Source organism: Xenopus tropicalis, chromosome 8 (genome assembly GCF_000004195.4).
Source record: "Xenopus tropicalis strain Nigerian chromosome 8, UCB_Xtro_10.0, whole genome shotgun sequence".
Lineage (NCBI taxonomy): Eukaryota > Metazoa > Chordata > Amphibia > Anura > Pipidae > Xenopus > Xenopus tropicalis.
This window is the reverse complement of record NC_030684.2, coordinates 34,223,732-34,240,339: the sequence shown is the minus strand read 5'-3', so window position 1 is coordinate 34,240,339 and position 16,608 is coordinate 34,223,732. Positions and strand designations below refer to the sequence as shown.

The following is a 16,608-nucleotide window of genomic DNA, read 5'->3' as shown; positions in this document are numbered from 1 at the left end:
TCATCAGCAAAAATAGAAACAGTACTGTCTATGCCCACCTCCAGGTAATTAATAAACAAGTTAAAAAGCAAAGGACCAAGAACTGACCCCTGCGGAACTCCACTAACCACACTGGTCCAATTACAAAATGTTCCATTTACCACCACTCTTTGTAATCTATCCTTCAGCCACTTTTCTATCAAAGTACAAATATTATGTTCCAGGCCAATATTCCTCAATTTTATCATTAACTTGCCGCACGGTACTGTATCAAATGCTTTAGCAAAGTCCTAGTAGATGACATCCACTGCCATTCCAGCATCGAGGTTCCTACTCACCTCCTCATAAAAGGCACTTAAATTAATCTGGCAAGATCTGTTGCATAAAACCATGCTGACACAAAGTTATAGTATTGTGATTTGTAATGTATTCAAGCATTCTATCCCTTATTACCCCTTCCAAAAGTTTTCCTACCATTGATGTCAGACTAACAGGCCTATGTTTTCAGGCTGAGAATGGGATCCTTTTTTGAATAACTGCACCATATTAGCAATTTGCTAGTCTCTCGGCACCATGCAATGAATCCTGAAAAATGAAGTGAGGTTAAAAAATTAAACTTTGGCAATCACAGAGCTAAATTTGTTTAGTACCCTGGGATGAATTCCATCCAGTCCTGGACCTTTGTTTACCTTTACATGTTAAAGTATCTTTTGAATTTCCTCCTGAGTGACCCATGCACCAGTAGTTATTACTAGAAATGGGCCTATTAAAAAGAGAACTTTCATTAGCTGGCTCCTCAGTTGTGTAGACAAATAAAAAATAAGAGTTCAGAATTAATAAAGGTGATAATAAAGGTCCCACCCCTTCTTGCTTAATTTTTTATCAATTACATATTTAAAAAATAATTTTACTTTCCTTTTACTCCTAGCTGCAAAACTCCTTTCCATCTCTATTTTAGCTTGCCTGATAGCTTTTTTGCTGCTTTATTTGCTTCCTTGAACCTGATGAAAGTTTCAGCTTTCCCAGCTAACTTGAATGCTTTAAAAGCACATTTTTTTTACCAACGTCGACACCAACACTTTTTAGAATGCATGTTTACATTCACATACTGTGACCTTAGTGTAATCATCATTAGAGTCCATGCTCCAGCAAGTCCTGTTCCCACCAGCCCATTAGTGTATTTGTTAAATATAGCACAAAACACAAGACCTTGTGAACTTCTCCAGTAATCTCCCACTTATGGCATACTCAGTGGAGCATTGCATAACTCGGTAATAGCATCAGTTCCCTTCATAGGCATCAGTAGCTCCCTGCCTCTTTTCCAGGGATGAGCTCCTGGTCAAAATTGTCCTTGATTTCCTTAAACCAGTTCGATCAATGTGGAAAAAGCATTAATAATTCCAAAAGTCCTTAGTTTAAAAAACAAACCTCTCTGCAGAACTGTATTAAAAGCATTGCCAAAATCTACATAGACCACATTTATTGTAACCGACTGTCAAAGTTCATACCTACTTCATCATGAAAAGCTGTTACATTTGCCTGACATGATCTATCCTTCATAAAGCTATGCTGATTGCCACTTGTAATTCCATTCTCCAGAACATAATCCCATCCACATCGTAATCTCTTTTTAATATTGGAATTATATCAGCTTTCCTCCACTCCATAGGCACCATACCTGATGGAAGTTAGTCTGAAAAAATCATTATAAATGAAGTTTCAGAGTCCAAAAATATCTTCATTTTTTTAATGGAGCCACAATCTTAACCCAAATCTTTTTTTACTATGGGGCCATTTACTAACTGCCTTTTTTTACGATTCGGATTTTAAGCACTAAAAGAAAAAAAGTTGTGACTTTTCCCAGATTTACTATGCGCCACAATGGCTAAAATATATCTAAAACTTGCCAAGATCATGTAGAAGTCAATGGCAGATATCCCTTCCATTCCCTGGAGGATCCTTATTTTGCTTCAAATCTTTTTTGTGCGAATTTTCGCAGCTCTTCTGTGACTTTTCCTTTTTCAGTTTAGACTTTTTAGTAAAGATATTGATGGAAATGATTTTATTCTTATTTTTTTAAATAAAAAAAAAAGAGAAATGCTAAAGTTTTAGTAAATTTACCTCCACAAATACACTTATTGGGATCAATTTGGGATGCAATATGATCCTTCATTTCTATGTTTGCCTTTCTGATTACTGCTTGTTGCAGTATTTATACATCTAAAAGCCACCCAAGACGGCTCCTCCGAGGCCATCCCCCTCAGCCCCCTGCGCTTACCTTTATCAGAGGGGTCCAGGGTCTGCCAAATTTCTATTTTAAAAAAAGGAAATTTGGCTTTTAAAGTTACCAGGAGAGGCTTTTTGCCGCCCCTGGCAACTTTGGGTTCGCTGACACCTGAGACTAGATTTTCAACTCACCTGATGGTAGCAGCACCTCTGTCTACTGTTTTTCTATTTTCCCTATCCCTCTGAAACAAGATATAGTCCTCAGTATTTGCTGCCCGGTTGTGTGGTTCATTTCAGTAACGGCATGCTTCTGATCTAGAGCCATTAACTCCAGCTCTTCCTTCTAACCATTAGAAAACATAGATTTATTACATATACCAGTTATTATATTTCCTATATGTGACTCTTGATCCTGCCTGCCATATGCAGTATAATATCCATCCATCGCTACACCCCCATTCTGTGCATGGAGGAGCATTCCCACCTCGGAGTTTTATTTTAAAGAAAGCATTCTTACTTGTACAAAACAGAAATAACTGTTATGCCAGTTTCAATGAATTCTTTTCATTTTTTTTTCTTTTTGGTTTTACTGGACCTTAAAATGTCTTGTTATGTTTGAGAAGTTTACTTAAGTTTCAAAGATTTTTTTGTTCCTTATAAATACTCTATTGTGTGTAATAGCTTGTTGATAAGATGTGTTTTCATAGCCTGAGTACCTCATGTCAAAACTGACGAATGAGGTTTACAGATAATTAAACGTGATAAACTAAATTTTTCACCCAGGTGTTTAGATTCACAGATCAGGTTTTTCATTCCTTGTTACTATAACTTCAGCGTCTGTGTTCATGTAGTTACTGTTAATAGCCCTGTACAAAAATGGGCAACACTTCCTACAACTGATAAAATTAGTTGGTTAAGTAGTTGCAACAAATGAACTTCTAAAAGGATTTATTGTGATGTTAAAAGCAAGTCAGACTGTTCATTATTTAATCCTTTAACCCTTTCACTGCCAGCCGATTTTGCACTTCTGGTACTTTTATTGCCAAACCGTAGGATAAACAACAAATAAACATATGTTCTGTCTAGGAAGCCATATCTTTTTGGAAAGTACACATTTCCCCAATTTCCAAAATGTGTACACATTTCTTTCTGCTCCAAAGTACCAAACCACAAAGCTTTTCTAGAACTGGCAGTTTTGACATTTCCAAAATTCACCTCATAATTTCCACTTTGCAGCACTGTATCTCATACAGGCCTTAGGTAACCATGTTCAGAGGTCTGAACAGATTGATGTCCACTGTACATAGGTTTATCAAAGTCCATGGCACTTAGAGACTTCAAAATATACTCTGTGCATAATAATTTCTTACATTTACCTTATGTAAAGGAAAGTACACAATCAAACAAATCCAAAATGGGTAAATAATTACGTCTATCCCAAGACATTTCTGAAAATTGTCTTAAAATGGTGCAATTTTCTGCATTTATCTCACACTATTTCTTACATACAAATGCAAATCACCCCAAATAGGAATGCCAGAGGTCTAATGTACAGTTTGATACCCAATATGCATTGATGCATCAAAGTCTGTGTTATGTACGGACCCCAAATGAATGAATTTTGTCGTCAGCTAACTCAGCTTTAGCAAAGAGCCCCCTGCATTACAGAGACCCCCAGAAAAACATACATTTTGGTATACATCCTGATGAATTCAAAATAGGTTAAGAATTTGTTTTTACACTAAAGCACCAAACTGCAAAGCTATGCTAAAAACAAATTAGGAACAATAATGCAGGGTTAAAAATGCAATAAAACCACAATAATTGTGAAAGTAACACGAAAATCATATGACAGCACGATTAGTGATCAAAATACCTGATCCAATAGTGAACTGTCAAAACAAACAGGGAAAAACAAAAGGGTAAAATGAATGAGTAAAAAAAAGTGTTTGTGATTATTTGTGTAAACAGGTGTCTACACATCTAAAACTTGTGTGACAATGTATATTAGCAAATAAACTTTGCTAAAATGTATTCTATATATGTGTTAAAATGTATGTAAGTGGGTGTAAGTGTGCAAATAAAGGCCACTTTCACGAGCAAGAGGGATACAGGCATTACTGGAGGGGTCCTGGAGGTCCGTGTCTGCAGAGTGATGCACAGCAGGAAGTGAGTGGGGAGCAGGGGGGTCAGGAAGAAGCAGCAGACGTGATTGATGGCATTGCATCACAGGACCAACAATACAGACCCCTGGGTAATGAGCCAAGGGGGCTGTCATCGCTCCTGACCTCTGCAGAGGCAGCAGAAGAAAATCTCTGCAGAAAGGAACCTCTATTTGCACAAGAACGTACACGGTATGTGCTTGGCGGATAGAACCTTTCCTGCTAGCATGTATGGCTTACGTGCTTGGCAGTTAAAGAGTTAAAGCAAATCATCTTGTCTTCTTACCTAATATCATACTGTCTGATTAGCCATTTTAAGGTATAAGCTACAACTTGATTTTTTTTTATTCTTTACTTTTTTTCTGTAGAGATAGTGGGCAGGTGCTATGTCGCCTTGCAATTATGACAAATTAGATCATGCATGACCTGAAGATTGCCCTGCAATATTGCTAAATGACCCAGACTGGCAAGTGTAATGTCACAGCAGCCATAGCTACATTGTTCATTTGGGTTAAAAAAAAAGCTATTAGTTCATCAAGCTCAATCCCGCTATATGTTATTTGTGTGTGTGTGTATATATATATATATATATATATATATAATGTTCTTTTTTCAGTAATTCCTGTTTTTTGCCCTAAAAATTTGATTTTTTTGTGTAAAAAAATGCTTTTTTGTACAATTTATTACGCATCAAAACCACTAAAAAACATAAATGTAAAACTATGTCATCTAAAAGATGTTGAAGTCATGTAGAAGTCAATGGGAGTTGTCCTAGGCAAGTTGTAACAATCTTTATGTTCTACATAAGGGGGGGGCTTTATTTATAATAATACAAAAGTCATGTGACAGAAATTGCATCACTAAGCAGTTATCAGTTATAACTGATGACATCACTAAGGATATAAGGATATAATTTACAGGAATATATATATTTATATATATATATACACATACACATTCAGCAAGAGACTCTAGTGGGACTTAAAAAACAATACATTAAGGATATTATGACATATATAAGGTTGGTTGTACTGTGACGCAACCCCAAAGAAAATTTACTGGCCGAGGTGCCTTCTGGATAATTAAGTATCCATATAAGCAAGAGAGGGGAACTCGCTGGACTTACTGAAAAACCATTGACTGAAGTCACCATTTTTGTTTTTACCAAGAGAACCTTTCTCAAGACCAAACATCATGTAGCTTCCCCAGCCCCCAGTTATTAACAGGACATATGTGCTATGACTGAAACACATGATTAATAAATGACTGAATTAGAAACATAAATGAAATGAGTTTAGCAAATAGTAGAAAGGAGTTTGAGGGGCTTTAAATTCTCTTGCATTTCAGATCGCCATAAGCTGGTATTACATTGCATGCCTGATACAGTGAGAATACTGGAGGATTCCGATACAGAAACCAGATACCAGTATACAGTCCTTATGTATACAGATCCTTAGTCAGCAGAGTGCCTACTGCATGGCTTACCCCTCCTTCTTATGCTCAGCTTGTATATCAACAATTAGATAACATATCAAGTGCCACAGAAAACGTCCTTTAGCTCAAGAGCAGTACCATGCCCTTGTGCTTGTCCTGCCCTGCAGGCATCTCAGATCCATTCACAGCCACTGATCCATTTACCTAACAAGTTGCTATGCTGAGCTTACCATGTTCATATAATCATTAGAGCCCATGACACACCAGTTGTTAATGTAAGAGAAGCAGTTCTTTGGTAGCTCTCTGACCAACTATTTTCTGTAATGCAGTGGCACAGGGAGTGGTTGGATGCTCAGGGAGACACAGCAGCTAACAAGTGGTTGTGGAACCTGGCGCTTTACTCTAAATCTAATGAGGGAATCAGATCGGTTTTCATAGATGATTTCATTCTATAAGATTAATGAGCTTCTCTTTCAGACTTAGGGCAGTTTTAGTAGCTGCGGGAAAGTAAATGAAGTGCAACTTTCTAAGCTACAGAGGGAATTTGAATGTATAATAAGCAATATGGAGACACCTACTTCTCTGGCCTTATTTGTTCCTTCCGTCTTTCTTTCCCAAGAAGTCAGAAGGTGCCTGAATGCCAGAAATCAATTCTGCTAGACTTTAAAATAAAATGCTGCCTTCCTAGTACATGCAGAAAACTGTTATCCAGAAAGCTCCAGATTATGGAAAGCCCTTCTCCCATAGACTCCATTTTTATCAAATAATTCAGAATTTTAAAACTGATTTCCTTTTTCTCTGTAGAAATAAAACAGTACCTTGTAATTGATCCCAACTAAGATATAATTACTCCTTATTGGGGGCAGAACAGTCCTATTGGGTTTATTTAATGGTTAAACGATTCCCTTTTCTCTGTAATAATAAAACAGTACCTTGTAATTGATCCCAACTAAGATATAATTACTCCTTTTTGGGGGCAGAACAATCCTATTGGATTTAATTTTTTATTTATTTTTTTTAGTAGACTTATGGAGATCCAAATGACGAAAAGACCCCTTATCCGGAATACCTTTGGTCCCGAGCATTCTGGATAATGGATCCTATACCTGTACTTAAAGAGTAGGAACGTCTAGAAGTGTGGGCATAAACCCATAGCCACAGGCTTCAGACGTACATACACCAATCATATGTATATCTATGGATAAGCTAAACAATGTATTTTTTCTAACTTTTCACCCAATATTAAGTTCTTTTAGACCTAAAGGAATTGTCTGTAAGTTAAGTAATGTAATAAGTTACTTCAACCAATCAGAAATGTGCTTTCAAACAGCAGACTAGTAAATGCTGCCTGCTAAATAGTTACTTTGGGTTACTAAAACTGTAGTAAACAGCACAACTGTTATTACTTTACACCAAGTGTTTTTGCCTATTCCATGCACCACATTTTTGCCATCTCATACCATAGTTCACCACCATCCAAATACTTATTTAGTTGATTTGTTTTCAAATTATTAACCAGCAAAATGATTTTTTAACATTTCTTTGCATTTTGATTTTCTTTAGTCTGTCTTTTTAAAGATTTTTCCCTCATTTTCTTCCCTCTGCTGTTTCACAGTAGTTTCTTAGTAAGCCAGGTTGGCAACTGTCTGTACTGTTACTATTTGCTACATTAGCTGTCAGCAGTGCCAGAGGAATGTGGGCAACCAATGTATGATTTATAACAGCTGTGCCTAGTAAAGCTTAGCGAGTATGCTCACTAGGGGCTTGAGCTGCTGTTGGTATGGGGTTCTTCCCCCAAAAACACATTTTTGCATAATGAAAATATATGTTCTTCTAAATGAATACTGCTTTTAGCTGCAATTACATTTACAAATCACTTTAAAACGAGTGAACGTTTGCACTGAATACAATTAGTGCAACCCTTGTATCTAGACTGTGTGCAAATGTGTCCTAGATTTTCCCATAACCTGGAGACCTAGGGGCCCATTTACAGAGAAAAGTTCAAACTTTTTTTTTTATTTTTCATTTTTTTTCTAGATTTATGTATGTGTTTTTTTGGCAGAATACAATTGTTTCACTTTTTTAGAAAAATTCTAAATAAAATTCAGGAAACTAATATAAAAATGAATCTATAAAACTTTGTGACTGACAAAAAGTACGCCAGGTTTAAACTGCCGAGAATCATTGAGTCATATGGAGACTTGGAATAGCAGAGGAATAGAATAGTCGGTGACAGCCTGCCCTTGACATATTTTCAAGGGGAAGTAAATGCCATCATTGTTTTCTTTTTCACACATTTTTAAGGGGAAATTAATTCCCTCGTTGTTTTCTGTTTTACCCAGTTTCAAGTGAAATTTAAACACATAATTTGTTTTCCATAAATGAGCACCAATGCTCCTAAAATGGCTGCTGGAGCACTTCCTGTTTGCGAAAAATAAAGATGATTCATGGAAACGAACGGCCATTTAAATTCCATGAATTTCTCACGTTTGTTTTACTTTTGTGGTTTGAAAAAATCATGCTTTTTGGACAATAAACTCAATGCCAAGTTGAGTTTATACAAGTCTCAAGGCCAGAAAAATTCTGCCCCTTCGTGTGAGGTGATTATATTTTTCTACAATAAGATAAAATCATCTTGACCCATATAGTTAGGCTTTTTTTTCTATAAATGAAATCTAGTTCAAAGACAATTCAGTTTGCTTGATCCTTTGTATAATATAACACCTGTAGGAAAGAAATGAAATTTGATCCATGAAAACATTCTGCTGTCTGGCCTGCATGTGGCTTAAAATCATCTGTTACAGTGTTGTCAAGGGCTGACCTTTGGCCCATCGTTGTGTTGTCTAGCCCACCGGGGGTTCAAGAGGGTCTGTCAGGGTCTGAGCATAGAAGTAAGGAGGGCATAAGTGCAGTGATTGACTTTGGGTTCCTAAAAAAGTTATTTAACAGTTGTCCTGTTAAATAGTGCATCAGGAAGTTTACTATATGGTCACCTTTTGGTCACATATTTATAGATAGTTATGTATCCTCCCTCTTCTCCAGTGTAAACAATCCCAACTTAGCCAGCCTTTCTTCATAACTGAGACTTCCCATACCCTTAGTTGCTCTTCATTGGACTTTGTTTATTTTATTAATATAATTTTTAAGCACTGGAAACCAAAACTGCACTGTATATTATTGATGGAACCCAACTTTTTCTTTGTAAAATGGTAGAATGACCCTCTCCTCCCATGAATCTATGCCCCTTTTAGTATTGATCAAAACTTTGTTGGCACTTTCTGCTGCTGACTGGCCTTGCTTGCTACGGCTTATTATCTACAAGTGGTTCTTGGTCGCTCTCCATCAAGGACATAAGGACCAATAAGAGTATAAGTTGCTTTCATATTTTTACAGTCCCAAATGCATAATGTTACATTTATCAACATTGAATCTCAGCTGCTACTTAGCTGCCCAGTCTGCCAGTTTTCCCAGATCTCCCTGCAAGGATGTCACATCCTGAATGGAAATAATTGGCCTGCATAGTTATGCATAACCTTTCATCTGTCAGATATATGGCTTACACTGATCTTCTCCAAATCCTTAATAAACAAACTGAATAAAAGTGGATATTTTTATGGCTGCAATGTTCTTTGAGAAAATTCTAGCAATCAAGCCTTCCTACAACTCCATTAGATTTCCTCTTTGATATGACACATGTCTTTGGGTCCAGCTGATCCAGAAGGCCAGTCCTGGCCAGTCTCTTTACACAATTCCCTCCACAGTAAAACATATTTATATGTTTGCGTTATTTTACTCCTACATCCCAAAAAACATAAAGGTGTGTTACTTGACTTCTAATTCAAGTGACCACAGTAAGTAGATTGTAAGCTCTTCTGGGGTAACAACTAATCAATGATGATCATTCTTTGTGAAGCACTGCTTAATAGCTTGCCACTATATAAAGACAAAAATTAAAGTTTTCAGTATCCTAAATACCCCATGCCCTGTGAATATTTTTATTTTATTGTATTCTGGGGAGTTTTTGAATTCCCTTAATGTTTTAGCCTTCATCCTTTTTATGGAAGTCTTTTCTATGAATCCACCACTCTTTCGGCATTGCACATTCTTATGCTTCCCCTGAGCCTGCCACCTTCCAGAATTAGAGCATGACCTCTTTTTCCAACATTTCGTTTTCTCTGAAATGTACATTTCCCATGGACTCTGTTGAATCCCTCAACATACTTCTAAGACCCATAATGCAAGTTTTCCTTAAAATGCTACTGTAAATGGTTTGGTTTGTTCTGAGCCATGTTTGCAGCCTGATATTGTTCCACTCACGCCATCTACTGAAATCATGTAGAGAGGAACAAGTTGGTCCTTTCTTTATTGTAACAATGACAGCCAGCAGCTTCAGTCCTACAAAAATAGTGGAAATAGGTATGGTGTCTGCAAGCTTAATATTTCCTGTACCTGAAAAAGCAAGAACAGTTACAAGAGTGGTATAAAATAGGGGCCTGTGGCTTAAACACCATGTTAATATATGAATTTTTAATGGAAATAAAATGGTTAAATTAAAAAAAAAAGAAGTGCCTTTTTCAGATAAATGGTAACCCTTTGAGCACAACCATGTTGTGCAACAGTTTGGCATGCAAAGGTTAAAGACACATAATTATGATCCCAGACAGCTTCAGCTTGGAGGGGGTGGGTACAGAATTAATACCATATGGCTATGGCTACTTTCATTGGTAGGTGAGGTCATGAAGGGCATTCCGATTCTGGGTGGTTGTTGGTCAGTGTTGTCACTGTAGTATACAAATTTAAAGCTGTGCATCAAAGCATACATTTGGCACAGTTCATCCTATGTTGTCACTATGGTATGGGATCCCTTATCCGGAAACCCTTTATACAGAAAGCTCCGAGTTATGGAAGGTCTGTCTCCCATAGACTCCATTTTAATTAAATAATTCAGAATTTTAAAACTGATTTCCTTTTTCTCTGTAGTAATAAAACAGTACCTTGTAATTGATCCCAACTAAGATATAAATAATCCTTACTGGAAGCAAAACAATCCTATTGGGTTTAATTAATGTTTTATTGATTTGTTAGTAGACTTAAGGTATGGAGATCCAAATTACGGAAAGACCCCTTATCCGGAATACCCTTGGGCCCGTGCATTCTGGATAAGGGGTCCCATACCTGTACTAAGATATTTGCCATATTTTACAAAGTAGAGCATATTAAATCGATTGTCCATTTGTTTTTGTGAAACCATTCTTATAATCTAAATAATGCCCTTGGATTAATAAAAAAAAAAAAAAAAACACCTTTCGGTCACTTTGACTGAGAACATAGGCACTGGTGTGAGGAAGGTGGGGCAGACCTGAGTAATTGTGGAAAAAAAAGCCTCAGAAACATTAACAACCAACAGCATATAATATAAAAAGCCCCTTTAACACACGTCAGGTAATTCTGAAATGGAAGCCTGCTTAACAGGAACTGTAAAAACAAACCAGAATTCTCCCACAGATGTATTAAATTAGACCTCTAGAAAACCAAGGAAGATGCCTTGTGCGTCACTTGAGCACTTTGTAGTGCTTCAGCTTCCTAGACCTGAATTCCACTCGCACAGCGTGCAAGTTTAGCCTTTTAAATAAAAGAAGAAATAACCTAAGGATGACACTGGTGGATGCTAGCAGAAGGTTAGAAGGAAGCTCACATCAGAATGTAATGTAATTACAATACCAGACTAGCTCTACAGTGCACAGTATTATGAATATGCTCTCTGTCTGTGATGTATCAGTATTTTTTTTTTTTAAACTTCTCTCCCCCCTCCCTTTTGCCATATACAGTATTTGTCTACAGTAACACTTGTTTTTTTTCTTCTTTAAAGAAAATTATCTGCACGGCTGGGCTCCAGTGGTATCCTCTCCCAGGAGAACTTTACTGCATCAAAAGCTGTGAGGTAAATGTTTGTCTTTTTCACCTGTCACAATCGATAAATCAGTGTTTACTAGATCATCGGTTGTAGGTCGGGAGCTGCATTACATTGCAATACATGGATGTTTTAATCAGTGAAAGTCTGATTTTTACCATTGTTATAAATTGGATTAATACAAAGGTGTTTTACTTCTGATTTTTATTAATAAAGGGCCCAACATTTCCTGCACCCTATAGGAGCCCCAGCATGGCGCTTTTATTCCTAGAACAGGAAGCTGGAAAGGAGGGGTAGAGAGGGCATAGCTCCTTTGAGCACCATAACTCTATAGCATGCAAGGAGGCCCAGCATTCTTGGAAATGATTATCAATTCATGGGATATTCTGTGAGGAATGAAATTGGTGTATGTTTTTGTTCTGCTTGTAAAAGCAGCGCAGACGTTTCTGGGACCATTAGTATCAAACTTAAATTCATGGCTTATAAGCAAAAAATTAAATGTGTATATATATATATATAAATATATGTTTGTGTTTGGGAAGTGCTAAAAAACTCTTTTAGATTTAGCTGTTGAGCTGATATATATATATATCGAACCAAGGGTGGCACACCGCTTCAATCCTTGTCCCGGGTGCACGGTAAAAGAGTTTAAATATTGAAAAAAAGACCAGCAACACCGGATCTATTGCAAACAATTATATATTGAAAAATACATGAACAGCCGTTCATGTATTTTTCAATATATAATTAATTGTTTGCAATTGGTGTTGCTTGTCTTTTTTTCAATATATATATATATATATATATATATATATATATATAACAAGAACAAACGGAGCACACCCTATTGAAATTCAAATGCCCAGGGTGCTAGCTAAAAAATATAAAGCAAGAAAATGAGCTGCACTCACCAGGACTTGGCAAAAATATAATAAGTTTATTTAAGAAAAGAGATCCAAATATATATATATATATATATATATACAGGTATCGGACCCCTTATCCGGAAAACCCATTATCCAGAAAGCTCCGAATTACGGAAAGGTCATCTCCCATAGACTCCATTTTAATCAAATAATTTACATTTATAAAAATTATTTTATTTTTCTTTGTAATAATAAAACAGTCCCTTGTACTTGATCCCAACTAAAATATAATGAATCCTTATTGGGTTTAATTACTGCTTAAATAATTTTTTCAGTAGACCTAAGGTAGGAGATCCGAATTACAGAAATATCCCTTATCTGGGAAAACCTCAGGTCCAGAGCATTCTGGATAACAGGTCCCATACCTGTATAACAAATTGTAGTAACACACTCCCAATATAGGCAAAATTGGCCCTGGTGCATCTAAGAGAAATTAATATCCACATGAAATAAATGGAGCACTCATGGGACTTATGTAAGGGGTTCTCCTAGCGGGACCGAAATGTTGACAAACTAATAAAAATGTTTTACTTACTTTGTATGTTCCATCAGTGCCTAATTTTTTTCATCTATATATTGGGAACGCGTTATTACCATATATACACACACATACATGTATACTGTATCTATTATCCAGAATGCCTGGAGCTTGGAGTTTTCTGGATAAGGGGTCCTTCCATAATTTGAAAAACCATGCCTTAAGTCAGCTAACAAAATTGTTTCCCACACCTGTGTATATTTGTTTTTAAATAATAATGTATGCATTCCATTTTTTTTAGAACAGCACACACACTTATGTCTATGTTGTTACGTATGCTTAAGGGAACAGGCTTGTTTGTCTGTACCTGATTCCTGTGCTAATTGATACAAGTCCCTGAAAAACTTACTAGCAAGGTAAAAAAAATGCCTCATTGTAAAGATAAAGACCCGATAGTTCTCTTTCAGGAAAAGTTTTTCATTTCCCATAATAGTTCTGTATACCATTTTTTTTACATTTGTGATATCCTGAAATATGTGCGATATTCCATCATGCTCTACAGTTTAAATTTGTATTTTCTTTTCCTTAACATAATTGGAAAGAAAGACAGACCTTAATTAGATAAATGTATCAGCATGGCAAAAGGAGCTGTGATTTATAAACTTCAATAAACTTTATCAAATGCAGTGACCTTTGAATTAGGTACCAACCAAAACTCGTTTTCCTGGCTCTGCCGTTTAGCCAGAGTTCATACACAAAAAAGAGCAACTATAAGTGAGATTTCAGTGGCAAAATGAAGTACAGCACTCCTTAAGCCTTACTGCCATTAACAGCTCTACTAGACTACCCCTGGGTGTTCCTAGTACTAGTTAAACCCAACTGTAATTGGTTTGACTTGGAAATGTGACTAGTATATTTGTATATGTGTTCATATAAACCCTCTAGTCACTACACAAAAGTCACTACACAAATGCTAAATACAAAAAAACCACTTGCAAGTCATATGGCTTCATAGCTTATTTGGAATGAATGTTTATTGTAGTTGTTTCTGAATCCTGTGATTGAAAGAAATGCTGGTCTTTAGTAGAGTATTTATGGAGTAAGAATGAAATGGTTAGGAAGTGGAGGCTGCAGTGTTTAGAATTGTCTGTACGGAGCCCTTATAATGTACAGAGAATGGCTGGAATTTGAACTGTGGAATACTCTGAATGTGTCAGATGGTTAGAATGCATGAGACAGAACAGTCCCTGTAGTTTTCTGTGGCTTGGCACAAGAATGATGTCAACATTTAAACTGGGCTATGCACACATTCATACATGCAATAACAAGGCAATGCAGGAAACACGTTATCACAATGTAAAGGTTATATCATGAGGAAATGCACCCTTCTGTCTGTAGCAGGAAGGGAGAAGCTTTACCATATTTATTACAGGTCGAATAGCATTACATAATATTCCACCGAGCACAATGTTTCATGCTGGATCCATGTTTTTCTACACTTTTTTTCTGTAGTGAGTTGTAGTAAGAAAATGTTAAACATAGAGGTTATTGGCTAGTGTACACACCATGGGGCTTATTTACTAGCGGGCAGATCTTTAAGCGCAAACCGTTTCCACTTTTCCCCTCACACTGGAACCCAACTTTCAAAAAAAAATAGGAATCATTTGCCTAAACTGACATATTTCTGAGCTTTCGAAATAATAGAACCCACAAGTCAACTCCATGTTGCTGTCAATAATCAAGAATAGACTCACTTAATATATCAAAAATATTAATCTTAATAGTGTAAGAGATGGTTAGGACTCTAATTGTGATTTAGTTCCCTTTAGCCTTGTGCCTGCATTTTCTTTTAACACCCAATTATAAATTATAATTTTATATATTTAAATTGTATTTGATCTCTTTTTGAAAACATCATGCTGTCCCTAGTCCAGCTGCCGCTCCAAAGAACTCTGCTATGGTCATAAAGAATTACATTATTTTTGTAGCATTCCACTGATTGCCCCTGCATACCTTCTATTCCCACAAATCTGACTTTCTTGTCTAAACATCGGTACCACATTTGTTTATTTTCAGGCAGATCTGATTCTGTCCAAATGAAAAGCCCTTTGCCTATCATTGGAGGCTCTCATGTAACTTATTTGTGATCTGAGGTTTAGCCTGTCTCCTTGGCTGATCAGAAACAGTATTGTGTCACAAACTTTTCTGGAACAGAGCCTTCAATCAGACAGCAAGTCACACAATGTATTGAGTTGCAGGCAAAACTGGGAGAAGTGATCCAGAGCTGTTATCATTTTTATGTCTGCTATTTTTCTATAAAGATGAAGTAGGCAGACACATCACGGATCTCCAAGCTTTTTTTCCTGTGAGCCACGTTCAAATTTAAAAAGAGTAGGAGAGCAACACAAGCATAAAAAATGTTCCTGGGGTTACACATAGGGTATCTTATTGGTGATTTGGCAGCCCCTATGTGGACTGGCAGCCTACAGTATGTATGTATATGTATATCTTTATTTATAAAGCGCTACTTATGTACGCAGCGATGTACAGTAGAATACATTAATACAAACAGGGGATTATTAAGATAATAATAGATAAATACAAAGCACAACAATAAATACAGATAGATACAAGATAAATACAGTTGCAATAAGTTAAGAGTCAAAGACACAAGAGGATGGAGGTCCCTGCCCCGTAGAGCTTACAATCTATATAGTAGGCTCTGTTTGGCAGTAATCCTGGTTTTTAGCAACCAAAACTTTCCCAAAAGCCAGGAATTCAAAACTAAGCACCTGCTTTGAGGCCAATAGGAGCAATGTCCAAGGGGTTGGGGAGCAACATGTTGCTTACGAGCCACTGGTTGGGGATCACTGGCTTAAGGTATGCTCTTGGCACACACTTGGTACACCCTGTTTTTTGGTTTAGGTCAAATTACATTAGGTGTTTGGTTTTGGTTTAGGTCAGATTACATCAGGGAGTAACCTTTTTTTTTCTACATTGAGTGGCATTAAAATGGGTATTAAAAATATCTGCGTTTGAAGGGTCTAGAGCTCTGCCCCATCCAGTTCACAGGACAACAAGAGTCATGTATCAGGAACATTAAGCTAAGAGTTTCCAGTTATTTTTACATTACTGCTACCCATCTGTTTTTTGAAGGAATGTTGGCACTTGTAGCCAATAGCTTTTTGGAGGCCCCAGGGTGGACAGTTCTGTCTACTTATATATTTATTGGGGATTACATTATGCCTTAAAATTTAAGAGTTATGTCACAACTTCATTGTTAAACAGCATTAACTGTAGTCATACGTGTATAATTGCTACACATGTATCTTATTTAAATAAGCTTACTTCAGTTTGCCAGAAGGACAGAGCATCCTACAATAAAAAATAATTTCCTAGTAAAAATTAAAAAAAAAAAAAAAACATAGTAGATGAGGGTCACAAAATACACATTTCCATCAAGTTCAACCTTTTTTTGTGCCTAGAAAACAT

The 16,608-nt window shown here is 36.5% G+C and overlaps 1 protein-coding gene across 1 annotated transcript in view; it reads left to right on the top strand.

Moving 5' to 3' along the window:
• Nucleotides 1-16,608, top strand: part of pappa (pappalysin 1) — a 160,439-nt gene that overhangs the window by 131,426 nt on the left and 12,405 nt on the right. Inside the window, exon 20 of the mRNA XM_002935204.5 lies at nt 11,671-11,742. Within this exon, the coding sequence (XP_002935250.1) occupies nt 11,671-11,742 (72 nt within the window). The remainder of the gene's footprint in view (nt 1-11,670; nt 11,743-16,608) is intronic.